Genomic DNA, 27,865 nt, shown 5'->3' with positions numbered 1-27,865 from the left:
TATACACCCCTTTTAGTGCCACCTGTCTATTATATACCCCTTTTAGTGCCCCTGTCTGTTATATACCCCTTTTAGTGACCCCTGTCTGTTATACACCCCTTTTAGTGCCACCCTGTCTATTATATACCCCTTTTAGTGCCCCTGTCTGTTATATACCCCTTTTAGTGACCCCTGTCTGTTATATACCCCTTTTAGTGCCCCTGTCTGTTATATACCCCTTTTAGTGACCCCTGTCTGTTATGTAACCCTTTTAGTGACCCCTGTCTGTTATATACCCCTTTCAGTGCCCCTTGTTTGTTATATACCCCTTTCAGTGTCCCTTGTTTGTTATGTACCCCTTTCAGTGTCCCTTGTTTGTTATATACCCCTTTCAGTGTCCCCTGTCTGTTATATACCCCTTTCAGTGTCCCTTGTTTGTTATATACCCCTTTCAGTGTCCCTTGTTTGTTATATACCCCTTTCAGTGCCCCTTGTTTGTTATATACCCCTTTCAGTGTCCCTTGTTTGTTATGTACCCCTTTCAGTGCCCCTTGTTTGTTATATACCCCTTTCAGTGTCCCCTGTCTGTTATATACCCCTTTCAGTGTCCCTGTCTGTTATATACCCCTTTCAGTGCCCCTTGTTTGTTATATACCCCTTTCAGTGCCCCTTGTTTGTTATATACCCCTTTTAGTGCCCCTGTCTGTTATGTAACCCTTTTAGTGACCCCTGTCTGTTATATACCCCTTTCAGTGCCCCTTGTTTGTTATATACCCCTTTCAGTGCCCCTTGTTTGTTATGTACCCCTTTCAGTGCCCCTGTCTGTTATACACCCCTTTTAGAGCCCCTGTCTGTTATATACCCCTTTCAGTGCCCCTTGTTTGTTATGTACCCCTTTTAGTGACCCCTGTCTGTTATATACCCCTTTCAGTGCCCCTTGTTTGTTATATACCCCTTTCAGTGCCCCTTGTTTGTTATGTACCCCTTTCAGTGCCCCTGTCTGTTATACACCCCTTTTAGAGCCCCTGTCTGTTATATACCCCTTTCAGTGTCCCTTGTTTGTTATGTACCCCTTTCAGTGCCCCTTGTTTGTTATATACCCCTTTTAGTGACCCCTGTCTGTTATGTACCCCTTTTGAGTGCCCCTTGTTTGTTCTGTACCCCTTTTAGAGCCCCTGTCTGTTATATACCCCTTTCAGTGCCCCTTGTTTGTTATGTACCCCTTTCAGTGCCCCTGTCTATTATATACCCCTTTTAGTGCCCCTGTCTGTTACATACCCCTTTCAGTGTCCCTTGTTTGTTATATACCCCTTTCAGTGCCCCTTGTTTGTTATGTACCCCTTTCAGTGCCCCTGTCTGTTATACACCCCTTTCAGTGCCCCTTGTTTGTTATGTACCCCTTTCAGTGCCCCTGTCTATTATATACCCCTTTTAGAGCCCCTGTCTGTTACATACCCCTTTCAGTGTCCCTTGTTTGTTATGTACCCCTTTCAGTGTCCCTTGTTTGTTATGTACCCCTTTTAGTGCCCCTGTCTGTTATATACCGACTTTAGTGACCCCTGTCTGTTATGTACCCCTTTTAGTGCCCCTGTCTGTTATATACCGACTTTAGTGCCCGTCTGTTATATACCCCTTTTAGTGACCCCTGTCTGTTATGTACCCCTTTTTGTGCCCCTGTCTGTTATATACCCCTTTTAGTGACCCCTGTCTGTTATGTACCCCTTTTAGTGCCCCTGTCTGTTATATACCCCTTTTAGTGACCCCTGTCTGTTATGTACCCCTTTTAGTGCCCCTGTCTGTTATATACCCCTTTTAGTGACCCCTGTCTGTTATGTACCCCTTTTAGTGCCCCTGTCTGTTATATACCCCTTTTAGTGACCCCTGTCTGTTATGTACCCCTTTTGAGTGCCCCTTGTTTGTTCTGTACCCCTTTTAGTGCCCCTGTTTGTTATGTACCACTTTCTGCATAGCATGTTGGAGAATGAGTCCCCTGACCACTCATTCCTAGGACATTTATTACTTCCAAAGATGATTTCTGTAGGACAAACAAATATAGGATTAACATCTAAGCGATCGAAGACAGCTAATGTTTTATTCACCAACCAATTCACCAATATAAACAGCCGCAGTACATGTGTTGAGTTGATGTGACACATCGGGGCATACATGTAGGGCATTGTCTTCACATGCACGCACCGCGGTCCTCGGCAGTCCTCAGTTCAGTGAAAATAGATTCTTTGATTGCAATCAAAAGCGCCTAATGATGGAAAGCGTGGCGTCCACGCAGATGTTTGGTAAGTGTGTATAGCAGCATCTGTGTTCTGGATAGCAATGTATAGACCAAGGAGAAGTGAGTAGGCTGGTTCAAACAGACGGACATTTTCAGTGTGACGCACTCAGGCATCAATGTTGTAATGAGCAGAGGTGGCATGGGTGCCCCAGTCATCTAAGGCACCACAATTCATCATGGGCATGCCAGAAATCTATGGAAAGACAAGATAGTTTATAGATGATAATTGTTTTATTCTGTTATGAAGTGACGTGTCAAAATAGATCCTTATGCCGTTGTCAAGCAAGAGTGAAGACAGAACAGTGAAACGTCACATCATAACAGAATAGAGAAGTTGTCATCCATCTTTACTATTACTTAACAACTTCTAAAATGCCAGTGAAACAGTTCCGAAACTTGTGATCATGGGTTTGATTCCTGGTTCGCTCCGATTATGTTTCTAGATTGGTCAGCATCCTTGCTCGTAGGTTTCACCAAAGTGGTAAACTTCTGAGACCTGCCTCACTTTGGGCGTTCCTCTTTCCTCCCACATTAATTTGACACAGCGTGATGTAACTGGAATTCTGTTAAAAGTGGCGTTAAACCCAACTAACTGACTCAAATACACAGGCCTCTTGTGAAGTGGAATCAGTAGCTTCTTATATCACTTGAAACATTATCTTGTCGTTAGAGAGTCTCTGAGCAGTCAGGCAGCAGGGTTGGTGTCTCGCCACTGGTAATGAGTCTTAATAAGTCGCACATACCATGGTGACATGAAGTATAGATGGAGTTGTACATAATGAATTACAGAGGCTGATGTCAGATAATTTTGTAATGGCCCAGAATGAGAAGTACAGCAAGCGGGATCACCTAGTATTTGACAAGTGGGATCACCTAGTATTTGACAAGTGGGATCACCTAGTATTCGAGAAGTGGGATCACCTAGTATTTGACAAGTGGGATCACCTAGTATTTGACAAGTGGGATCACCTAGTATTTGACCAGTGGGATCACCTAGTATTTGACAAGTGGGATCACCTAGTATTTGACGAGTGGGATCACCTAGTATTTGACGAGTGGGATTACCTAGTATTTGACCAGTGGGATTACCTAGTATTTGACGAGTGGTATCACCTAGTATTTGACAAGAGGGATCACCTAGTATTTGACCAGTGGGATCACCTAGTATTTGACAAGTGGGATCACCTAGTATTTGACAAGTGGGATCACCTAGTATTTGACAAGTGGGATCACCTAGTATTTGACAAGTGGGATCACCTAGTATTTGACAAGAGGGATCACCTAGAATTAGAAATATATATTAGTCAATATTGGGTAATATTGAATATATGTTTGCAAGTAATAGTGTGTATATTAGCCTGGACTGTAGAGTTTATTAGCCTGGGTACTAGTGTTTATCGGCCTGGATAACACTGTTAATTAGCCTGGGTACTAGTGTTTATCGGCCTGGATAACAGTGTTTATTAGCCTGGACTGTAGTGTTTATTAGCCTGGGTACTAGTGTTTATTGGCCTGGATAACAGTGTATGTTAGCCTGGACTGTAGTGTTTATTAGCCTGGGTACTAGTGTTTATCGGCCTGGATAACAGTGTATGTTAGCCTGGATAACAGTGTATGTTATCCTGGACTGTAGTGTTTATTAGCCTGGGTACTAGTGTTTATCGGCCCGGATAACAGTGTATGTTAGCCTGGACTGTAGTGTTTATTAGCCTGGGTACTAGTGTTTATCGGCCTGGATAACAGTGTTTATTAGCCTGGACTGTAGTGTTTATTAACCTGGGTAATAGTGTTTATTAGCCTGGGTACTAGTGTTTATTGGCCTGGATAACAGTGTTTATTGGCCTGGATGGTAGTGTTTTGTAACCTGGACTGTAGTGTTTATTAGCCTGAGTAATAGTGTTTCTTGACCTGGATAACAGTGTTTCTTAGCCTGGATAACAGTGTTTATTGGCCTGGATGGTAGTGTTTTGTAACCTGGACTGTAGTGTTTATTAGCCTGAGTAATAGTGTTTCTTGACCTGGATAACAGTGTTTCTTAGCCTGGATAACAGTGTTTATTGGCCTTGATAACAGTGTTTCTTGGCCTGGGTAACAGTGTTTATTAGCCTGTGTAACAGTGTTTCTTGGCCTGGATAACAGTGTTTCTTAGCCTGGATAACAGTGTTTATTGGCCTGTGTAACAGTGTTTCTTGGCCTGGATAACAGCATTTCTTGGCCATGATAACAGTGTTTCTTGGCCTGGGTAACATTGTTTATTAGCCTGTGTAACAGTGTTTCTTGGCCTGGATAACAGCGTTTCTTGGCCATGATAACAGTGTTTCTTGGCCTTGGTAACAGTGTTTATTAGCCTGTGTAACAGTGTTTCTTGGCCTGGATAACAGTGTTTCTTGGCCTGGGTAACATTGTTTATTAGCCTGTGTAACAGTGTTTCTTGGCCTGGATAACAGCGTTTCTTGGCCATGATAACAGTGTTTCTTGGCCTTGGTAACAGTGTTTATTAGCCTGTGTAACAGTGTTTCTTGGCCTGGATAACAGTGTTTCTTGGCCTGGGTAACAGTGTTTATTAGCCTGTGTAACAGTGTTTCTTGGCCTGGATAACAGTGTTTATTGGCCTGGGTAACAGTGTTGTTTAGTCTGGGTAACAGTGTTTATTAGCCTGGATAAAAGTGTTTATTAGCCTGGTTATTTGTTTATTGGCCTGGATAACAGTGTTTATAGGCCTGGATAACAGTATGTATCAGCCTTTGATGTTTGATCACAGATGCTCAGTTCAGTTTTCCCTATGTTTCAGTTGAGCCAGATCCTGGGCCACAGCGACCAGCTGTACATCCGCCTGCCTCAAGGTCTGCGAGTATGGCAGTGTATGCTGGCTGCAATGTTCACCATCATCGCCCTCTGGGTAAGTAAACAGGGCCAGACAACGGATAGGTAGCATACTGGTGAAAGTGGCCACTCCTCAGTGACAGGTTGGATTCTGTACAAGGGCATACTGTTTGAAGGTGTTTGTGTGCGCAGTGCTGCTAGAGGCTTGGGAGAACTGCCTCTGGAGGACAGCCTCTGTATGATGGCCTATGCAGGACAGCCCCTGTAGGCCGGCCTCAGGCTGACAGACTCTGTAGGACGGCCTCTGGAGGACAGCCCCTGTAGGACGGCCTCAGGCGGACAGACTCTGTAGGACGGCCTCTGGAGGACAGCCCCTGTAGGACGGCCTCTGGAGGACAGACTCTGTAGGACGGCCTCTGGAGGACAGCCCCTGTAGGACAGCCTCAGGCGGACAGACTCTGTAGTACGGCCTCTGGAGGACAGACTCTGTAGGACGGCCTCAGGCGGACGGCCTCTGGAGGACAGACTCTGTAGGACGGACTGGAGGATGTACTCTGTTTGACTGCCCCTGGAGGACGGCCCCTGTAGGACGGCCTAGAGGATGTCCTCTGTTGGACTGCCCCTGGAGGACGGCCTCTGGAGGACGGCCCCTGTAGGACGGCCTAGAGGATGTCCTCTGTTGGACTGCCCCTGGAGGACGGCCTCTGGAGGACAGACTCTGTAGGACGGACTGGAGGATGTCCTCTGTTGGACTGCCCCTGGAGGACGGCCTCTGGAGGACAGCCCCTGTAGGACGGCCGGGAGAATGTCCTCTGTTGGACTGCCCCTGGAGGACGGCCTCTGGAGGACAGCCCCTGTAGGACGGCCTGGAGGACGTCCTCTGTTGGACTGCCCCTGGAGGATGTCCTCTGGAGGACAGCCCCTGTAGGACAGCCTCTGGAGGACAGCCCCTGTAGGACGGCCGGGAGAATGTCCTCTGTTGGACTGCCCCTGGAGGACGGCCTCTGGAGGACAGCCCCTGTAGGACGGCCGGGAGAATGTCCTTTGTTGGACTGCCCCTGGAGGATGTCTTCTGGAGGACAGCCCCTGTAGGACGGCCTGGAGGACGTCCTCTGTTGGACTGCCCCTTGAGGATGGCCTCTTGAGGACAGCTCCTGTAGGACGGCCTCTGGAGGACAGCCTCTGTGGGATGGACTCTGGAGAATGGCCTCTGTTGGACAGCCTCTGTTGGACAGCCTCTGTTGGACTGCCTCTTGAGTATGGCCTTTGTAGGAAAGCCTCTCTTGATGACCTCAGCCACTCACCTTCACTCACTTCTTTCTGCACTTGTGTTGTTTTGTTGTGTTTCTCATTCTCCAAGAGATCATATTTTAATGCCAACTCGAAAACTTTTTTATGTCTCGTATGTCTCAAAACACATCAAACATTAAAGAATGATGACCCTTTAGAATGGTGCATGCTAGGCCTGGGATGAGTCCAAACTTACTTCCCAGGTACCCACCCCTCTATAACCTGACCCTACCCGGATACTCGCTGTAGGTCTCAAGAGATAGGTACTGAATGGCTGGTTGGGAATAGTTTGGCCGTAGCCCTGGACAATATGTATTTAGATACACGTATAAAACAATCTGGTCATACATACACTGAAGTTGACTGAAGTTTTATCTTTATACAAAAGTAAAAGTCAGAAGGAATGGGTGCAGCGTCAGAAAGAAATGTGAATATTTGTGACTTATAGTGTAACCATATAGTTTTAGATCATATTTGTCATTAAACAATATATTACATGACTAACCACGGGTCCAGGTAGTCCTGTGGGTACCCAGGTGTTTCTCAGTGCCCACCAGACCCGAGTTTTGTTTTATTTCTGTCCATTATGTCCACCTGGATTGATCTAAGACTGCACAAAAATAGAACTTGTTTTTGTATAGTGATGGTATGTGATGTTGCTGTATGGTGTTGCTGTAGGGTGTTGCTGTAGGGGTGTTGCTGTAGGATGTTGCTGTAGGGTGTTGCTGTAGGGGTGTTGCTGTAGGATGTTGCTGTAAGGTGTTGCTGTAGGGTGTTGCTGTACTATGTTGCTGTAGGGGTGTTGCTGTAGGATGTTGCTGTAGAGGTGTTGCTGTAGGATGTTGCTGTAGGGTGTTGCTGTACGATGTTGCTGTAGAGTGTTGCTGTACGATGTTGCTGTAGGGTGTTGCTGTATGATGTTGCTGTAGGGTGTTGCTGTAGGGTGTTGCTGTACGATGTTGCTGTAGGGTGCTGCTGTATAATGTTGCTGTAGGGTGTTGCTGTACGATGTTGCTGTAGGGTGTTGCTGTATGGTGTTGCTGTATGATGTTGCTGTAAGGTGTTGCTGTAGGGTGTTGCTGTAGGGGTGTTGCTGTATGGTGTTGCTGTAAGATGTTGCTGTAAGGTGTTGCTGTAGGGTGTTGCTGTAGGGGTGTTGCTGTAGGATGTTGCTGTTTGATGCTACTGTTCATTGTTTCAGGCCCTGGTGTTTCCGGCTCATCTGTTCGACATCTCCTTTGAGACGGAGGAGGGAAAATACCTGACACTTCCAGTTCGTCTCTACGGCGCTGCATTGCTCAGTAAGTTAGGGTAGCTATCACCTTGAAAATAAGCCTACGTATACCACGATACATGAAACACTGGTCGGCCTTTGCTTTTAACTGACTGTCTTGTAATGACCGGTCCTTTATAACTGACTGTCTTGTAATGACCGGTCCTTTATAACTGACTGTCTTGTAATGACCGGTCCTTTATAACTGACTGTCTTGTAATGACGGGTCCTTTATAACTGACTGTCTTGTAATGACCGGTCCTTTATAACTGACTGTCTTGTAATGACAGGTCCTTTATAACTGACTGTCTTGTAATGACCGGTCCTTTATAACTGACTGTCTTGTAATGACCGGTCCTTTATAACTGACTGTCTTGTAATGACCGGTCCTTTAAAACTGACTGTCTTGTAATGACCGGTCATTTATAACTGACTGTCTTGTAATGACCGGTCCTTTAAAACTGACTGTCTTGTAATGACCGGTCATTTATAACTGACTGTCTGGGAGTCACAAAGTTTATCATTAACACAAGAGGATGAGTTGTTTCATTTCCTGCTCATCTTCCTACTCTGTTTGCCTTATGCCTGGAGCCTGAGCCAGACGTGGCTGTCGCTCTGTTCTTTGTTTACAGAGATGATTGTGTATCAGTTTCCAATCTATTTTGCTATAATGTAATCTAATTTTGAACACATTTAGCGTTGAAGAAATGCTGTCATGTGTGATAGCTAAGTTTAACTAAAGTGAGGATTTCATTGGAGGCTGAGGGCATGGTTGTTAGCGCCAGTGTATTTTGGACAGATCGGTAATGGAGAAAATGTCCGGATCTAATGGGGGCATGATGAGGCCGGGATCATCTACCCTGCCAACTGTAATGACAGATAATAGAATTATGCTGCCTTGACACTTCACTGATACGGTCAAGGTGACTGGCTCACAGCATTGTAGAAGCAATGTGGTCATGGCAATAGTTGTTATGGTAACGCTTACCACACTTGACAAATCCGTTTTCATAGTTAAAAAAGAATGGATCATGCACTTAGTTGAAATGTTAAGATGTTTATCAGGAAAACTATGACACATCACACATGGGGTTGGCAAAGTATGCATTCGTATTCGAGAGCAAGTTTCGTATCCACACATTGACAACGACCAGCATTGGTTGCTATGTAACACAGAATCCTTACAGGGTCAAAATGAAGGTAAAGAACAACAGATAAATAGCAACGGAAAGAAGAAACAAGCCACTCTTTCCACTACTGTTACCCAGGGAGCGTGGACTGAGATAGGGAGGACTCACTGTCATCTTGTCCCTTGGGCTCACGTTACCTCATGGGTTTCACCGAAGTGATAAACGTCTATGACCTGTTGCTTAAGGCTATCCGCCCATATTCACCTGACATGCTGTTATAACTAACAAAATAATCTTCCAAGTGGCTTTCAACTAACTCTCATACTTCTTTGTACTACCTGTCCAAACTCAGAACTTTTAATTTGCCATGTTATATACTACTCAAAAGAAGTAAAGGGACACCTGACTGCCATTATAGAATAACTGTAGTCATATGAACAAATTGTGTTTTCTTTAACTTCTTTTGAGCAGCATATTACTGTGAACAATTTCAATGCATCAATAGTTGATCAGGCATTAGTTGGTCAATCATTATTCATAAATGGAAATAACCAATATGTCTTTTCAAAGTAGAGCTATGTCCTGTCCAGTTCCAAATTCGCTTCAGTTCTATCAAATCTACAGGTCGGATATCTGCCCAAGGCAAGGGAGTTAAATGATCAAAGAAGTCCAGTGTCCATCCTTGACGAACTAAGCTAGAATTTCTTAGTTATATTTTCACTTGCCTAATGAGCATAATCAATCAAAGTCGTGTAATGAAATCGCCATCCAGTTAGTAAAGCACATAGTGACTGCCGTGAAGATTTCAGTCAATTGCAGGATTTGCACACTCTTGGAGTTGACGTGTTGGCGTTGTCATCCCCAGGTCTCTCTCTGCTTCACTGGAATACCCTCCAGTCTCAGGACCGCGACGTCATCCGGGGCTCTCTGCTCTCCAGCGTCATCTATTTCTCTCTACAAACCATCGGTAAGTCTCCGCTGGCTCCTCGCCTTTCACAGCCAGGCAGAAAACTTTCTTATGACATACGATTACATAAGATAATTGCATACCTTTCATCAATAATTTTTGCGAATTCTATCTTGGAATGCACGTTTATTTTGAATCTTCTGTTGCACATAATGAAAACTTTCTTCTGCCTTTTTTGCCATGTTAGTGCACAGGGGGCCATGTTTTTAGTTATTGTGAGGCAACCTTAGGATCAGGATGCAGTTACTATTGAAATACATCACTTGGTCGGGATATATATCAATATATTCTAGATATTTATATTTTAATTCTTGTTGATGTAGCTGTTGAGAAGGATCCACGTGAGCTCCATGGGAGTACTATGTGAGGTCCATGGGAGATCTATGTGAGTTCCATATGAGCTCCATGGGAGATCCATGGGAGATCCATTGAAGATCTATGTGAGTTCCCTGGGAGATCTATGGGAGATCTATGTGAGTTCTATGTGAGCTCCATGGGAGATCTATGTGAGTTCTATGTGAGCTCCATGGGAGATCTATGTGAGCTCCATGTGAGATCTATGTGAGCTCCATGGGAGATCTATGTGAGTTCCATGTGAGATCTATGTGAGCTCCATGGGAGATCTATGTGAGTTCTATGTGAGTTCCATGGGAGATCTATGTGAGTTCCATGGGAGAACTATGTGAGCTCCATGGGAGATCTATGTGAGTTCCATGTGAGTTCTATGTGAGCTCCATGGGAGATCTATGTGAGTTCTATGTGAGTTCCATGGGAGATCTATGTGAGTTCCATGGGAGATCTATGTGAGATCCATGTGAGATCTATGTGAGCTCCATGGGAGATCTATGTGAGTTCTATGTGAGTTCCATGGGAGATCTATGTGAGTTCCATGGGAGATCTATGTGAGCTCCATGGGAGATCTATGTGAGTTCCATGGGAGATCTATGTGAGCTCCATGGGAGATCTATGTGAGCTCCATGGGAGATCTATGTGAGTTCCATGGGAGATCTATGTGAGTTCCATGGGGGATCTATGTGAGCTCCATGGGAGATCTATGTGAGTTCCATGGGAGATCTATGTGAGTTCCATGTGAGTTCTATGTGAGCTCCATGGGAGATCTATGTGAGTTCTATGTGAGTTCCATGGGAGATCTATGTGAGTTCCATGGGAGATCTATGTGAGATCCATGTGAGATCTATGTGAGCTCCATGGGAGATCTATGTGAGTTCTATGTGAGTTCCATGGGAGATCTATGTGAGTTCCATGGGAGATCTATGTGAGCTCCATGGGAGATCTATGTGAGTTCCATGGGAGATCTATGTGAGCTCCATGGGAGATCTATGTGAGCTCCATGGGAGATCTATGTGAGTTCCATGGGAGATCTATGTGAGTTCCATGGGAGATCTATGTGAGCTCCATGGGAGATCTATGTGAGTTCCATGGGAGATCTATGTGAGCTCCATGGGAGATCTATGTGAGTTCCATGTGAGTTCTATGTGAGTTCCATGGGAGATCTATGTGAGCTCCATGGGAGATCTATGTGAGCTCCATGGGAGATCTATGTGAGTTCCATGGGAGATCTATGTGAGTTCCATGTGAGTTCTATGGGAGATCCATGTGAGTTCCATGGGAGATCTATGTGAGTTCCATGGGAGATCTATGTGAGCTCCATGGGAGATCTATGTGAGTTCCATGTGAGTTCTATGTGAGTTCCATGGGAGATCTATGTGAGCTCCATGGGAGATCTATGTGAGCTCCATGGGAGATCTATGTGAGTTCCATGGGAGATCTATGTGAGTTCCATGGGAGATCTATGTGAGTTCCATGGGAGATCTATGTGAGCTCCATGGGAGATCTATGTGAGTTCCATGGGAGATCTTTGTGAGTTCCATGGGAGATCTATGTGAGTTCCATGGGAGATCTATGTGAGTTCTATGTGAGCTCCATGGGAGATCTATGTGAGTTCTATGTGAGTTCTATGGGAGCTCCATGTGAGTTCCATGGGAGAACTATGTGAGCTCCATGGGAGATCTATGTGAGTTCCATGTGAGTTCTATGTGAGCTCCATGGGAGATCTATGTGAGTTCTATGTGAGTTCCATGGGAGATCTATGTGAGTTCCATGGGAGATCTATGTGAGATCCATGTGAGATCTATGTGAGCTCCATGGGAGATCTATGTGAGTTCTATGTGAGTTCCATGTGAGTTCTATGTGAGTTCCATGGGAGATCTATGTGAGCTCCATGGGAGATCTATGTGAGTTCCATGTGAGTTCTATGGGAGCTCCATGTGAGTTCCATGGGAGATCTATGTGAGTTCCATGGGAGATCTATGTGAGCTCCATGGGAGATCTATGTGAGTTCCATGGGAGATCTATGTGAGTTCCATGTGAGTTCTATGTGAGTTCCATGGGAGATCTATGTGAGCTCCATGGGAGATCTATGTGAGTTCCATGTGAGTTCTATGTGAGTTCCATGGGAGATCTATGTGAGTTCCATGGGAGATCTATGTGAGTTCCATGTGAGTTCTATGTGAGTTCCATGGGAGATCTATGTGAGCTCCATGTGAGTTCTATGTGAGTTCCATGGGAGATCTATGTGAGTTCTATGGGAGCTCCATGTGAGTTCCATGGGAGATCTATGTGAGCTCCATGGGAGATCTATGTGAGTTCCATGTGAGTTCTATGGGAGATCCATGTGAGTTCCATGGGAGATCTATGTGAGTTCTATGGGAGATCTATGTGAGTTCTATGGGAGATCCATGTGAGCTCCATGGGAGATCTATGTGAGTTCCATGTGAGTTCTATGTGAGTTCCATGGGAGATCTATGTGAGCTCCATGGGAGATCTATGTGAGCTCCATGGGAGATCTATGTGAGTTCCATGTGAGTTCTATGGGAGCTCCATGTGAGTTCTATGTGAGATCTATGTGAGTTCCATGTGAGCTCCATGGGAGTTCCATGGGAGATCTATGGGAGATCTATGTGAGTTCCATGTGAGCTCCATGGGAGTTCCATGGGAGATCTATGGGAGCTCCATGTGAGTTCCATGGGAGATCTATATGAGTTCCATGTGAGTTCTATGGGAGATCCATGTGAGCTCCATGAGAGCTCCATGAGAGCTCCGTGTGAGATCCATGTGACTTCTACGTGAGCTCCACAAAGGTTCTACGGGAGTTCTACGTGAGTGCCATGGGAGCGCCATATGAGTTCCATTGGAGATCTATGTGAGTTCCACGTGAGCTCCATGGGAGATTCATGTGAGCTCCATTGGAGATCCATGGGAATTCCTTGTGAGTCCAATGTGAGTTTAACATGAGCTCCATGGGAGCTCCATTGGAGACTCTATATAGGATAAGGTGGCCCCCCTCCCCCTCCCTGTGTTACTACCCCCTGCATGACCCCCTGTAGGTGCATCCCATCACAGTACAGGTGACTAGTCTCTGTTTTATGTCCTCTGTGTTATTACGTCCATTAGTCTGGCCGTAGGTTATGAATGAAATGATGTCACTTCCTGTTGTCCTGGAGACGCCTAGTTGATGTGTTAGGCTTCCTGTATGTAGGACACGGCAGACTGATGTTGAGTAGTCACATGGAGGTAATATCCAGCTTTCCTGAGATAAGTACTTCAACCTTCATTTGGCCTTATATTTTTTATTGTGTTTGTAGAATATTTGGCCCAGAATTCAATGTAGGCAGTCCAAAAAAATTTGAAAATTGTACTTCCAACTTGTCCAAAAAGTAACTATTACTGAAGATTATTGTTTTGAGGACGTTAGGGCTGGCTAAAAAGATTGATAATCGGAATTATCGTCAAGGGAAAGAAATATTAATGAAATTATCATCGATAATAACTAACATAAAGTTTGTGATTAAATAAAGTTTAGATTTACCGAAACAGACTTGTTATTGACAACAATGTCAATTGTCGAAGACGGAAAGCAACTGTTTTTATTACATCTCAAATGTCCACAAAGTAATCCATGTATAAACGTGTCACTGCTCACAAGTGGCATGAAATATGTTGATATTTTTCGGGACTTTCTTGCATATTTGCTCAAAGTTACTTCTTTGAAATTTATTGATAAATGATCGATATTTAGTTAGCACTTATCGATCTCTGTGATCTATATCGAAAGCCAGCCCTCGAGGACATCGAGTTCAGTGACGGTGGTCTCAGTAGTGATCATATCATATCATCTTTGTATACACACACAAATATTTGGATCAAATGTTGAGAACATCACCCGGGGTGTGTATACGTTGATCACTGACTCGGACGTTGACTTTAAGTGGTAGGAGTTCCTCCTCCAAATAAAAGACATCACTTACACGTTTACATAACTGTTAAACAGAGTTGACATTTTGTCAAAACTATTTTCCAAGTCTCATTTTTTATACTGGTCATTTTTGTAAACCAGCTATCGTAATAAGAAATGAAAGGCCTTATGATCGTAATCTAATGCCCAGTTATCTCCCTTTTTCAGTCCCTTCTCATATTTCAGCCTTCTCTCTGTGGCACTGTTGGTGTGCACTCAAGTCCTGCGGTTAAACAGATCATTGTCCATGTTTGATTTTCCACAACATTGGTTTTGCCTTCCTGAAATCAGCTGTTAGACGTCCTCTGTAATCATAGATATCGGATAAGGTCAGACTTATCATAAGTTGATTTACAGATTCCGACAACCCTAAAAATGAAAACAAGAAGACGAAAAATCTGAAGAACAGTTTGTTATCTTCTGCTGAGGGGGAAAGGGTGGCCCAGTCGTCTAAGGCGCTGTGATTCGCTGTGCAGTGTTGCGTCCCTTGGGCACGCCAGAAACCTATGATTGTGGGTTTGAATCCCGGTTCGCCCCGATTATGTTTCTAGGTTTGTCAGCACCATACCCATGCTCGTGGGTTTCACCGGAGTGGTAAACGTCTGAGACCTGCATCACTTTGGGCTTTCCTCCCACATTAAGCTGACACGCCGCAATATAACTGTAATACTGTTAAAAGCAGCGTTAAACCCAACTCACTCACTCTTCTGCTGAATACAGATTAACATGTTCACCATAGGAACAAATATGCATGCAAGACAAGTACTTACAATAGCTTAAAATAGCTTGAAATAGCTTGAAATAGCTTACAATAGGTTAAATGGTAAGACAAGCTTAGCTTACACTACACAGTTGGTATAATTTCAGAAAGTGTTTTGAAAAAAAAAAATTAAATCTTAAATATATTTGTTATTCATTCTTTTCCATTTTTTGACCAGGATTTTTTAAATAAAAAATATTAGGCTAAAAAAATAATAATCTTGGTTCTCAGGTTTGTAGGCTAGTGTCTAGTTGACAACAAAGTCCTATGGACCCATGAAGATCCAGGGTAGAAAAGTTGACTATACTTGTCGTAAGAGGCGACTAACGGGATCAGGTGTTCAGGCTCGCTGACTTGGTTGATATATGTCATCGTATCCCAATTGCGTGGATCGATGCTCATGATGTCAATCACTGGATTGTCTGGTCCAGACTTGATTATTTACAGACTGCCGTCATATGGCTGAAATATTGCTGAGAGTGCCGTTAAACAACAAAACAATCAATCAATACAAGTCCTGTGTATGTAGCGGGTTTTAGATGGTCCAATCAACAAGCTTTTCATCACTGTCCCAGTCGCATCAGCCTAACATACAGTGAAGACACATGATCTGTTTAACTGATTCACCACTTGACTCTCCTCATGTCTACGTATTTCACACTTTTGTTTCATTTTACTGTCTGTTGCACAGTTAGGGGTAGGTAGACTTTGAATACCACCACATCTCAGATGTCTCATGTTACTTGAAGTAGTATGGCTGGAGACCAATGAGAAAGGTAAGTCTTTTTAGGAGTTGTGTTAACGCTATGGAGAAGGGAGATAACTGCTGTAGGTACCTACCATAATACGTGGTGTTTATGACTTGTTGCGTGTGCGTGTCGACATGACAGTCATTTCTGTATGTCCGTCAGTCTGTACGTCCTTGTGTCCTTCCAGTTTCAGCGTGTTCCTTTCCTGCTCGTGAAAGTCAGCCCTACATTCCGATAGTGATGTTCTGCTGTAGAATTGTATTGATAATTCTCAGCTCCTATTTCTACTGGATGATGGGTAGGGACCACTGGAGGTCAAAGGATGCTCGCTATTATCGTTGACGGAGTCGTGTTTGTAAGTCACACCAATCTCTCAGATTATCTCCCCTTTCACAGCTTCGACCCCTGAATGATCTTTTGTTCGACCCTGCATGTATTCATTCAAAGTATGCTTTGGTTGGTTCCACTACACTTTTGGTGCATTGACGGTGCTAATCTCCTGTAGCCATGACAACGAACATGTCTGGCTTAACAGTGCTGATCTGCTACAAATCATAACAACTAACATATCTATTAAATGGTTATATTATTGATCTGCTCTGACCAGTCAACAATTAATTGGTGACAGTATTGTTCCCCTGCAACCATGACAACATATAATCTGCATACTGGTGACCGCAGCTTGATGTAACCATGGCAATGGATATGTCTAGTCATCACAGTTTCTAATTCTGAATTCACAAACTTAATCTGTTGCAGACTTCCGCTGTCCACTTCTTGTTCACTGGCATGGGGTGTATATTCAGTTTCCCTGCTCTCACAGCACCAGTGTACAGCATTTAGCACATTAAGCACATAAAGCACATAAAGCACGATAAAGTAGTAGGAAGCAGTATGGAGCATGTGGTTAGGCTGGATCTATAATAGATACATCATGTACTCTTAAAGGTGCAAGATCGGATATACATATTTGTTTTATACATTTATGTACTAATTTGCATATTTTGATAACTCTGGTTCTTTTCAGGATTTTTTTCTTTTTGATCTGACATTAAACAAATCTGTTCTCATTCAGTGATGATTTAAAGTTTTCACAGCAATATCCCGAAAAAGACCTTTATTATGAATCCCCAACCCGGGTAGAATAGGTCTTCAACAACCCATTCTTGTCGTTAGAGGCGACTAACGGAATCGGGTGGTCGGACTCACTGACTTGGTTGATTCATGTCATCGTATCCCAATTGCGTAGATTGATGCTCATGATGTCAATCACTGGATTGTCTGGTCCAGACTCGATTATTTACAGACAGCCGTCATATAGCTGGAATATTGCTGAGTGCGGCATTAAACACCAAACAAACAAACAAACAAACAAACAAACAAACAAACATTATGAATCCCTTCTATCTCCTGAAGCCAGTCTGTGGTAATTACTGTGGATCACATAAAGAAAATGTTACCCGAGAGATTTATGTTTCTCTCCAATCTGAAACATGTCAGCTTCTATTTGATAGCAGTGACTGGATTTCACTTTTGTTTAACGCCTTATATCTTTGCATGGGTTATTAAATTCATATAATATATTACATCTTACAGAATTCCAATTTAGAAATTCCAAATCCGGAAATTGTGATCTTGCACCTTTATTCCATTACACGTTAAATGGATTTGTTTTTGTAAATGGTTCCATATATTTAAAAAATGCAGAACATTCCATACCTAAGTGTGTTATTTTGGGAGACTAGATCCAGTCTAGAGCAAAGTCTGAACTGTTACTATGGTTACTAACATAATTCTGTGCATGATGAGTTCTACACATTTCCATCACATTATTTCAAGATGGTAGAGATTCGCTTTGTTTATGTAGATGAATTTTGATAGATAATTTCTGTTTCTCGCTGTACTCTAGTGTTTTGGTTTCTGATTTCGTACATTCTTCTCATGCTGTAATGAAGTTGCTTCCGCTCAGCTCTTGCCAGTACAGATAGTCTGAGAACTTCAGGAAAGTAGTGTGACTTTTACTACAAAATTTACTTTCAATACTGGGTAATAGTAAAAGACATAAAACAGAAATTGGTTCAAGCCGATCCCGTCAAGTACCACCAGGCTAGGGATCAACGGACATCAGTGAGTGAGTGAGTGAGTGAGTGAGTGAGTGAGTGAGTAGGTGAGTGAGTAGGTGAGTGAGTGAGTGAGTAGGTGAGTGAGTGAGTGAGTGAGTGGGTGGGAGAGTGGATGAGTGAGTGGGTGGGTGAGCGGGCAGGCTAGCGGGTGGGCGGTCGAGCGAGTGAGTGAGCGATCAAGCGAGTGAGTATCCTACATCACGGTGTGTAGAAATGGTGTCAGTCTGCGACATTTCGGGGAAACCAAACAAAAGGTAAGGTGTTGATACACCAGGCATCATGCTATTGCCAATGTTACATTAAATTTTAACTCACTCACCCTCACACCAAGCATCACAAACAGGGTGAATCAGAGATTCGAAACCATGATCACAGGATTCTGGCATGTCTAAGGGGTGTAACTCTGCACAGCACATTGTTGATCCTATACCATACAACTTATATGGGGTATCCCCCTCATCACTAGGGCGTTATAGCAATGGTATAACCGCTGTGGTATCAGGGCTATGATACTGCCAGTTACTGTTTTATGTTTTTCCTTTGGCCTCCAAGTTTGGGACCTTCCAGTTAAGGGGAGATAACTCATTTTCCTCTGTTCTCCAATGTGTGCTTCCTGCATGGTACCCTGTGTTCACAAGTAGATGTTCACAACACAGTTTTGTTGATGAAATCGCAGATTGTCTTTCTGTTTGTTGTTTTATCCTACCACATTGTAGACTGTAGTGGTAGGAATATGTGTGTCACCAGCAGGGTGGTCCTGTGATCAACAACACAGTGTTTGTTTATGTGTACACATGTGTGTGTTTGAAGAAGAGTGCATTGTACTTTGAGGTCCCCCCCCAAAAATGCATGTGTTTCAGGTCAGCTGTTTTTATGTCATGGTAGGTCAAATAGTTTTGGTTTAACTGATTTTTCTATGAGTGTTCTTGTGACTATTGACCAATTTGATAAAATGGAATTCAAGATTACAAGTGGAAAGTTATATTCGATTTAAAATTGTGAAATTGTGAATTATGTAAAAAATATTGCAATCTTTACATAATCATTTCCCTTTTATCAAACTCAGAATAGCAGAATGGCAGAATAGGTCTCCAGTACCCCATGCTTGTCTTCCTGCAGTGATTCCAGGTCAGAATAGGTCTCCAGTGTCCCATGCTTGTACTCCTGCAGTGATTCGAGGTCCGAATAGGTCTCCAGTACCCCATGCTTGTTTTCCTGCAGTGATTCCAGGTCAGAATAGGTCTCCAGTACCCCATGCTTGTCGTCCTGCAGTGATTCCAGGTCAGAATAGGTCTCCAGTACCCCATGCTTGTCGTCCTGCAGTGATTCCAGGTCAGAATAGGTCTCCAGTACCCCATGCTTGTCTTCCTGCAGTGATTCCAGGTCAGAATAGGTCTCCAGTGTTGCATGCTTATCGTCCTGCAGTGATTCCAGGTCGGAATAGGTCTCCAGTGTCCCATGCTTGTCTTCCTGCAGTGATTCCAGGTCAGAATAGGTCTCCAGTGTCCCATGCTTGTACTCCTGCAGTGATTCCAGGTCAGAATAGGTCTCTAGTGTCTCATCCTTGTCTTCCTGCAGTGATTCCAGGTCAGAATAGGTCTCCAGTACCCCACGCTTGTCTTCCTGCAGTGCTTCCAGGTCAGAATAGGTCTCCAGCGTCCCATGCTTGTCTTCCTGCAGTGATTTGAGGTCAGAATAGGTCTCCAGTACCCGATGCTTGTCTTCCTGCAGTGATTCCAGGTCAGAATAGGTCTCCAGCGTCCCATGTTTCTCTTCCTGCAGTGATTCCAGATCAGAATAGGTCCCCAGTACCCTAAGCTTGTCTTCCTGCAGTTATTCCAGGTCAGAATAGGTCTCCAGCGTCCCATGCTTGTACTCCTGCAGTGATTCCAGGTCAGAATGGGTCTCCAGCGTCCCATGTTTCTCTTCCTGCAGTGATTCGAGGTCAGAATAGGTCTCCAGTACCCTAAGCTTGTCTTCCTGCAGTTATTCCAGGTCAGAATAGGTCTCCAGCGTCCCATGCTTGTACTCCTGCAGTGATTCCAGGTCCGAATAGGTCTCCAGTACCCCATGCTTGTAGTCCTGCAGTGATTCCAGGTCCGAATAGGTCTCCAGTACCCCATGCTTGTCTTCCTGCAGTGATTCCAGGTCAGAATAGGCCTCCAGTGTCCCATGCTTGTCGTCCTGCAGTGATTCGAGGTCGGATTAGGTCTCCAGTACCCTAAGCTTGTCTTCCTGCAGTGATTCCAGGTCAGAATAGGTCTCCAGTGTCCCATGCTTGTACTCCTGCAGTGATTCCAGGTCAGAATAGGTCTCCAGTGTCCCATGCTTGTCGTCCTGCAGTGATTTGAGGTCAGATTAGGTCTCCAGTACCCTAAGCTTGTCTTCCTGCAGTTATTCCAGGTCAGAATAGGTCTCCAGCGTCCCATGCTTGTCGTCCTGCAGTGATTCCAGGTCAGAATAGGTCTCCAGTGTCCCATGCTTGTCTTCCTGCAGTGATTCCAGGTCAGAATAGGTCTCCAGTGTCCCATGCTTGTCGTCCTGCAGTGATTCGAGGTCAGATTAGGTCTCCAGTAACCTAAGCTTGTCTTCCTGCAGTTATTCCAGGTCAGAATAGGTCTCCAGCATCCCATGCTTGTCGTCCTGCAGTGATTCCAGGTCAGAATAGGTCTCCATTGTCCCATGCTTGTACTCCTGCAGTGATTCCAGGTCAGAATAGGTCTCCAGTGTCCCATGCTTGTCGTCCTGCAGTGATTCCAGGTCAGAATAGGTCTCCAGTACCTCATGCTTGTCGTAAGAGCAAACAAGAAGAAGATGAGAGGGGATCGCTGTTATTTCCTAAGATATGGCATACCAGGACATGGGCTACCTTAGATAAAGCATAACAGGACAAGGGTTATCTCATTTTTGGCATACCAGGACATGAGTTATCTCATATTTGCCATACCATGACATAGCATCATGTGTAGACCCTGTAGGGCCTTGTATATGAAATTCTGTAGGGGCCCCTTGTGTATACCCTGTAGGGCCTTGTGTATACACCATGTAGGGGTTGTGTATGATATTCTGTAGGGGCCTCTTGTGTATACCCTGTAGGGCCTTGTGTATACACCATGTAGGGGTTGTGTATGATACTCTGTAGGGGCCTCTTGTGTATACCCTGTAGGACTTTGTGTATACACCATGTAGGGGTTGTGTATGATATTCTGTAGGGGCCTCTGGTGTATACCCTGTAGGGCTTCGTGTATACACCATGTTGAACTGCTGTCAATATGTCCTGTATGACCTCATGTGTATGCGCTGTAGGATGTCCTGTAAGGTGTTCCGACTAACCTGTGTTGCGTGTACAGTTACAGGCCTTCATCTGCTGTGGACGGGGAGTCTGTCTCGCAATGCATCTATCCTACTGGGCTGCCGGGCCATGTTTGCACTCATCACCTACCTGTTCTATCACCTGGTGGGCTGTAAGAACGTCTCCATCCGCCGCACCAACTCCACCAGCAAGGAACTCCACAACCAGAAAGAGCACTAAACAAGGGCACATAACCTACGCACTGTCACAAATCCTCATCGGGGAAGTGTCCTTGATATCACCTTGTGTAGTCATCAGGGTAGTAGTTCCTTTGTCTTACTAGTATATGTAGTCGTTGGGAAGATAGTTTTCTCAATTACAAGATCTCCCTGGCTTCCCTCCTCAAAGCAGTCATGGCACTGTGAGTAGCATTGGACTTATTGCATGGCTATGACAGATTAGTGGAAGTGAGGTCAGGTCACTAAGGTCAGGTCATCAGATGACAAGGTCAGGTCACTAGGTGACAAGGTCAGGTCATCGGATGACAAGGTCAAGGTCACTAGTGATGATGTCAAGGTCACTAGACAAAAATGTCAGAACACTTGGGGATGAGGTTAAGGTCACAAGATGTCAAGGTCCTTGGTGAAGGTCAGGATGGACACTGAGGGAGGGAGGTGACACTCTGATGTGGGCATTAATTTTAAACGTTTAACACATTGCCAGAAATTTAGATTGTTTGCCAGAAAAACAGGGCATCCAAATGATAGTTTATTTATCAATTTATGCCATCGGAACAAATACAATGGATGCAAGATTAGTGTCTCAAGATATCTCTTTATTGTTTGATCACAAAACATGATGTCAAAAGTCTGCCATGATACGAACACCTCTAGCATTATACAAAAGGGCATTCTCTTACAGGCATCCTCTGCAAATAGATTTACAAGTGAATTCTTCTCAACATATTGTAAACCAATCATATCAGGCAGAGTGTTAAGTGCAGATCTTGGTGGTAGTAGCAAATATTCAATATTCAATATTATATTATGCAACAAAATAAACATATTTTCAATAGAAATACTATTCTAATCTTTCACTAGTTTTGGAAGACAAAACAGCTGATGGTTGTCTAATGTCTGTTACTTACTAGTGAACACTCTTATATTTGATAACAAGTCCATTCTAGGCATGAAGTGCAGTGCATGTTGAGAATGTCACCAGTATCTTTATTACTTCTCTGGAATCTGATAGTATAGGGCTGAAAGATGCTTAGCAGTTGGACATTCATGTGTTGCTGTATTCCAGTGGATTGTTAACTGTATCGTGGTTGTGTGTCAGCATAGGTAACGCCTTGTCTTGTCACAGGTAATGCTTCATCTCATCACATACATGTTCCACTGTCTTACATTTTGAAAGCATCTCATTAATGCTTCTGCTTTGGTGACTGAACACTCGCTAAGTGACATCTCTGACTGAACACTCCTTGAGGAACATCTGTGACTGAACACTCCTCCAGGAACATCTGAGACTGAACGCTCCTCCAGGAACATCTATGACTGAACGCTCCTCCAGGAACATCACTGGTATTCATGTTGAGTGGTACTGGTATTGCTCGACGTTCAGGTCATCACCATGGGCTTATGTGGAATTACGTAGTGCTGTTAAGTGTATCAGCTGATTTGGTGACAAGTCGTGTGCTGTGGTCAATGCTGTACTGGACAGTACTAGAGAGCCACTGCTACTGGTCAACTGCCCCTGAAGTAGGAACCTCCTGATTGACCCCATTATAGTGACCTTTGGCAGTACACCTGGAGGGTGAGGTTCAGACCTACCCTGTCCACCCACATCATAATAGACTTTACCAGACATGTGGGAATGAACTCTACCTGACATGTGGCAAGATCCATTGGTGTGGAACGAGAACATGTGCGGACTTCCTGGGTTGGTTCACCAGTAGCTGGCCACTTAAACAGGCAGCTTATCAAGTAATTAGCAGCAAGTCCAGGACAGCCGATAGTCTGTACCTTAGAGTGCAGGCTTAACTCATGACGACATCTTATGGATGAACCATAGTTAGTGATAACTTCTGATGTATCGGACACAGTGCCATAAAATTCTATAAGTTGCCTATGGATAAATTTTTTTCCTTGCTTAGGTCAATGAAAAACTGGTGATGGCCTTGTATAGGATCATTACAAAAACACATGCTCTTTCCTTCATCAGAGACCATATTTTATCTGATTTAAGTCTCTTCTGTATGTCAGCCTCTCAGGCAAATTGTAATTGTGTTCAGGCACAAGCATTGTGTTCAGTCACAGGGTCACAGGCATTGTGTTCAGTCACAGGGTCACAGGCATTGTGTTCAGTCACAGGGTCACAGGCATTGTGTTCAGTCACAGGAATTGTGCTCAGGCACAGGCCTAGTGTTCAGGCACAGGGTCACAGGCCTAGTGTTCAGTCACAGGGTCACAGGCATTGTGTTCAGGCACAGGGTCACAGGCATTGTGTTCAGTCACAGGAATTGTGCTCAGGCACAGGCATAGTGTTCAGGCACAGGGTCACAGGCCTAGTGTTCAGGCACAGGGTCACAGGCATTGTGTTCAGTCACAGGAATTGTGCTCAGGCACAGGCATAGTGTTCAGGCACAGGGTCACAGGCCTAGTGTTCAGGCACAGGGTCACAGGCATTGTGTTCAGTCACTATCATTGTGCTCAGTCACAGGCCTAGTGTTCAGGCACAGAGTCACAGGCATTGTGTTCAGTCACTATCATTGTGCTCAGTCACAGGCCTAGTGTTCAGGCACAGGGTCACAGGCATTGTGTTCAGTCACTATCATTGTGCTCAGTCACAGGCATTGTGTTCAGTCACTATCATTGTGCTCAGTCACAGGCCTAGTGTTCAGGCACAGGGTCACAGGCATTGGTTATAGGGATATCAGCAATATACTGCATTCCATACAGAGGTATAACATAATCATTGGTATTTATTGCTTATGGTATTGTAAGTGGTCCAAGTTTGTATCAGTTTTACAGTGTAGTATTTCCATTGCCAAGTATCTGAAGTGTTAGAAGTCAAATATTTTTGAATCCTGACAATCTCATCTTTGTGACACCTCTGTACATGGTGAGAGCTTCTGTAGCCCAGCAATTGTCACAGTCAGTGATGTGATGACTCCATTTCTGTCTCCGAGAACAGAATTATCGGCTGTCCTTGAGCCCATATACTGATGAGGTTGTGACAGTGACGTGTCTGTGTTGAAGGTTCCCAGGAATCTATGGTCTGTGTACACCATGTTCCTCCATCACACAGATACACACGGTGCTGTAAGTTGTGCATTGTCTCTTTAGTCCTGTAATGAAACAAGACCGAGTCAAAGGAGCTCAGTACGTGAGTGCAGCTTTCTAAGTTCGTCTTTTTGTTAGGGAGCCAAGTGGATCCTAACATGAATATTTTAGGAGCCAAACCTAATTTTTTAGGAGCCAACATATCTTAAACATAAATATTTTCGCCAGTTATGTTTACTTTTAGGAAGCCAAGTGGCGAGCAGTAGATAAATTTAAGTCGCCAATCATAGATGTGAGTTGTATTTGGCCACCAAAATGGCTGGAATTTTGTGTAAACCATTGCCTGAAATTGAAGCAATGATGTTGATGTAATCTGAACTGTCATTGACCTGGAACTAAATTTACTGGTCCAAAATTACATATATACAACACAGCTGGTATGTATTTGTGGTTGCTGAAGGAACTTGGTGTATACAAACCTGGGAAGTAGTGACAAAGGTATCAGTCCCGTATGTGTGTCGTGCGACCATCCCACCTCGGGCTTGACGATACATAGCTCGATGTCTCATTTCTCCATTAACAACTGATGTGTAATTCCTGTGTTTCTGTAAGTATATATGTGCCTGCGTATATACCCCTGTATGACCACCATGACATATCATCTACCTCATAATGTCTCTGTACCATGCCCACACCAGTTATCTCCCTTCAGACACAAATACCTGAGTTGTAGCAGCAGGCTTGTCGAGACATACGTTATATACAGAATCAAGTTTCCACATGATTTGGGGAAATGAAGTCTTCAATTGATCAGATTTAAGCTTTCGATTTAGTGTTCCTATCAGTGCCTGATGGAGACATCTGACTGTGGTGTGTTTGTTTGTTGTCGGGAAAACAATATTTAGCGACATCTTGATCTTACATTTTTAATAATGAAAAATCATTCACATGATTGATTTTGAATATATAAGGAACTTTGAATTGATTACTTAGTTCAATTCTTTTATTAAGGCAACTTCTGGAAGCAAAAAATTTTAAAAAAATAAAAAATTTAAAAAAACTTACGGAAGCAGTTTCACAATCACCTCTTGCACCGTACATCATCTAGGTAGATATGTATCATCTTTCATGACTCACACATGGCCTGGAAGGGATTCATTTCCAGCGTGGACTGGAAGCAACCCAGTTAGGATCATCCTACATATAGCAGCTGTCTCACCTCATGCACCAAGTCAACCGTCATGTCGTCACGTCATGTCGTCATGTACTCCTTGTACACGTTTGTTTGTCTGTTATAGAACACACAATATACCTGTGGAAATGTTACAAATATCATGATGCACACCTGTCACTTATTATGCTTTGTTAATGGAAGTTTAGGAGTTCAGTCAAAGAGTCTTGTATTATGATCTGTCCGTGGTGGAGGCGTCCCGCTGCACATCAGAGAGACAGCAAAACCTCCCACTCAGATTCCACTTACTCGTTCTTCCTTTCCGAAATATATTTTAAGGTTATGTGACCTTCTGGTAGTATGATCGGCGTTATGTCTCACTTCGGCACTCCACTTGTTGAACTGCACTTGATACAGTGAAACCTTGTTTGTCTGGACACTCTACATTCTGGACGTTCTTGATGGCGATGTATATCACCAAAGTAACAGTGTAGTAGTGGTATAAGTGTTCACTCATCACGCGGAAAGGTCCGATTCCGATTCCCCATATAGGTTCAATGTGTGAAGCCCATTTCTGGTGTACCCTGCCGTGATATTGCTAGAATATTGCTAAAATCGGCGTAAAACCATACTCACTCACTCGCTCACTGCTCCTGGGACATCAAGTGGGAAGAAGACCCATCTAGACAAGAAACCAGTCTACATGAAATCAAAGTCATATTTTTGACAGGTTGGCCTTGTATCAATGTGCCAAGCATTTCATAATAATTTAGAATGGGTTGTCTGGTCCCATTACCCAAAATGTTTGTCTGTAATCCTAAATTTTGCCTTTCAGTGTCTTTTTCACTAGATTTTAATCTGTACATTTTGGGTTTTATCACCTGGACTTTCTTGAATTTCTGCTTGACTGGGGCATAAGGCAAGTCGCTAAAGCCCGACTGTTGAACAATATGGTCACAGTTGCCATGGTAACTATTGAGTCTGAGAAAGGCAGAGCAGGATGGACATATTATTTCTAAGTTGTCGTGACTTCTTGTTTTGTTGAATTGGTGATTGTCAGTCATTGTCAACATGTTGCTGGTTGTCATAGCAACAACAGATGTTTCATGTCATACCCCGACGTGTGTAGCCATGGGATCAGTGTCAATCGGACAACCTGTTGTCATGGGAACAGTGTCATATGGACATCCTTCATCAATGTTGAGTGTTGTCGAAACTGTTCAAACATATCAAACTCCACAAGTCATTGTAAACAGCCAATATTCATCTTTTTAAATTTGTCTTTTAGACATTTAGAGACTGATCTTTAAAGTTATCTTTTTTATGAAATGTACGATTTTTATCAAATTTTGTAAAATGATTTTTTCTAATAAATTTCGAGCTGAGACAGTAGCGAGATTAGCATGAAGTTTGTATGGTTTAGTGGTAGCGCATGGAATAATTTGCTTGTTCTTATGGAGTCGATGGATGCGGTTGCTGTGACGGCATCCATCGTAGCCCTGTAGAAGCCCTGTCTTATTATAGTCATCTCACTCCAACACACCATGTTCAGAGCATTGATGTATATTTTGTGAATAAAATGTGAATCTTTAACCTTGATTCTTGTTATTTTGAAAACATTTTTTCAATAACAATATACCCTTAAGTATTGAGGGCCTAAGACAGATTTGTGCCAGGATCTGCTGTCCATTTGAATCCCAAGGTTAAAAGATATAGGCTTGGTTCTCGAGCACCGCCCGCATGATCATAATGTCTGCTGCACATTTTTGTTTTAATTTCCATTTAAAAAAATAAATAAAAAAATAATCCTAATACTTAAAAACCATGCAATCCAATATAGCATGCAGTTACTTCCCTTTACATGTGCACTGCTTTACTGCACATCTCTTGGCGGCAATAGGAGTTTGTATGCTTGTTTATGTTGGGAGGCAACTTCTGTATGTTGGTTACATACTAGTTTGAACAAGCAAAGAAAACCACCACCCGCCCCGCTATATTTTCAAAAGTCATTGCCTGAGAACCAATTCTTTCATTTTTTTAAGCCGAATATGCTCTTTGGTTTGTCAACACCAAACCTGTGTATGTGGGTTCCCCCAAACTAGTAAATGTCTTCAACCTGCACTCATGTCTTGAGCGAGAGTGAGTGAGTTGGGTTTAACGCCGCTTTTAACAGTATTCCAGTCATATCACGACGTGTCAGCTTAATGTGGGAGGAAAGCCTGAAGTGATGCAGGTCTTAGACGTTTACCACTTCGGTGAAACCCACGAGCATGGGTATGGTGCTGACAAACCTAGAAACATAATAGGGGCAAACCGGGATTCGAACCCACAATCATAGGTTTCTGGCGTGCCCAAGGGACGCAACTCTGCACAGCATATCGCGGCGACTTAGACGACTGGGCCACCTGTGCCCCCGGTA

The 27,865-nt window shown here is 43.7% G+C and overlaps 1 protein-coding gene across 11 annotated transcripts in view; it reads left to right on the top strand.

The window, feature by feature from the left end:
* The window catches only part of LOC124113511 (tumor protein p53-inducible protein 11-like), a 532,733-nt gene extending 505,694 nt beyond the window's left edge, over positions 1 to 27,039 (top strand). For 10 of the 11 annotated variants that reach the window (XM_046473884.2, XM_048385874.1, XM_046473885.2 and 7 more), the window contains 4 exons: positions 5,061 to 5,168; positions 7,584 to 7,683; positions 9,651 to 9,752; positions 21,050 to 27,039. In XM_046473884.2, the coding sequence (XP_046329840.2) occupies positions 5,061 to 5,168; positions 7,584 to 7,683; positions 9,651 to 9,752; positions 21,050 to 21,231 (492 nt within the window). In that variant the 3' untranslated portion in view covers positions 21,232 to 27,039. Of the gene's footprint in view, positions 1 to 5,060; positions 5,169 to 7,583; positions 7,684 to 9,650; positions 9,753 to 15,763; positions 15,932 to 21,049 lie in introns of all 11 variants that reach the window. The other variant, XM_046473883.2, reaches the window with a different exon arrangement.
* Positions 27,040 to 27,865: the final 826 nt, after the last annotated feature.

The sequence above is a fragment of the Haliotis rufescens genome, unplaced genomic scaffold (genome assembly GCF_023055435.1).
Source record: "Haliotis rufescens isolate VD_foot unplaced genomic scaffold, xgHalRufe1.0.p SCAF_6, whole genome shotgun sequence".
NCBI classification, from domain to species: Eukaryota; Metazoa; Mollusca; class Gastropoda; order Lepetellida; family Haliotidae; genus Haliotis; species Haliotis rufescens.
Note: the sequence above shows the minus strand (reverse complement) of the source record. Positions and strands in the feature narration are given on the sequence as shown.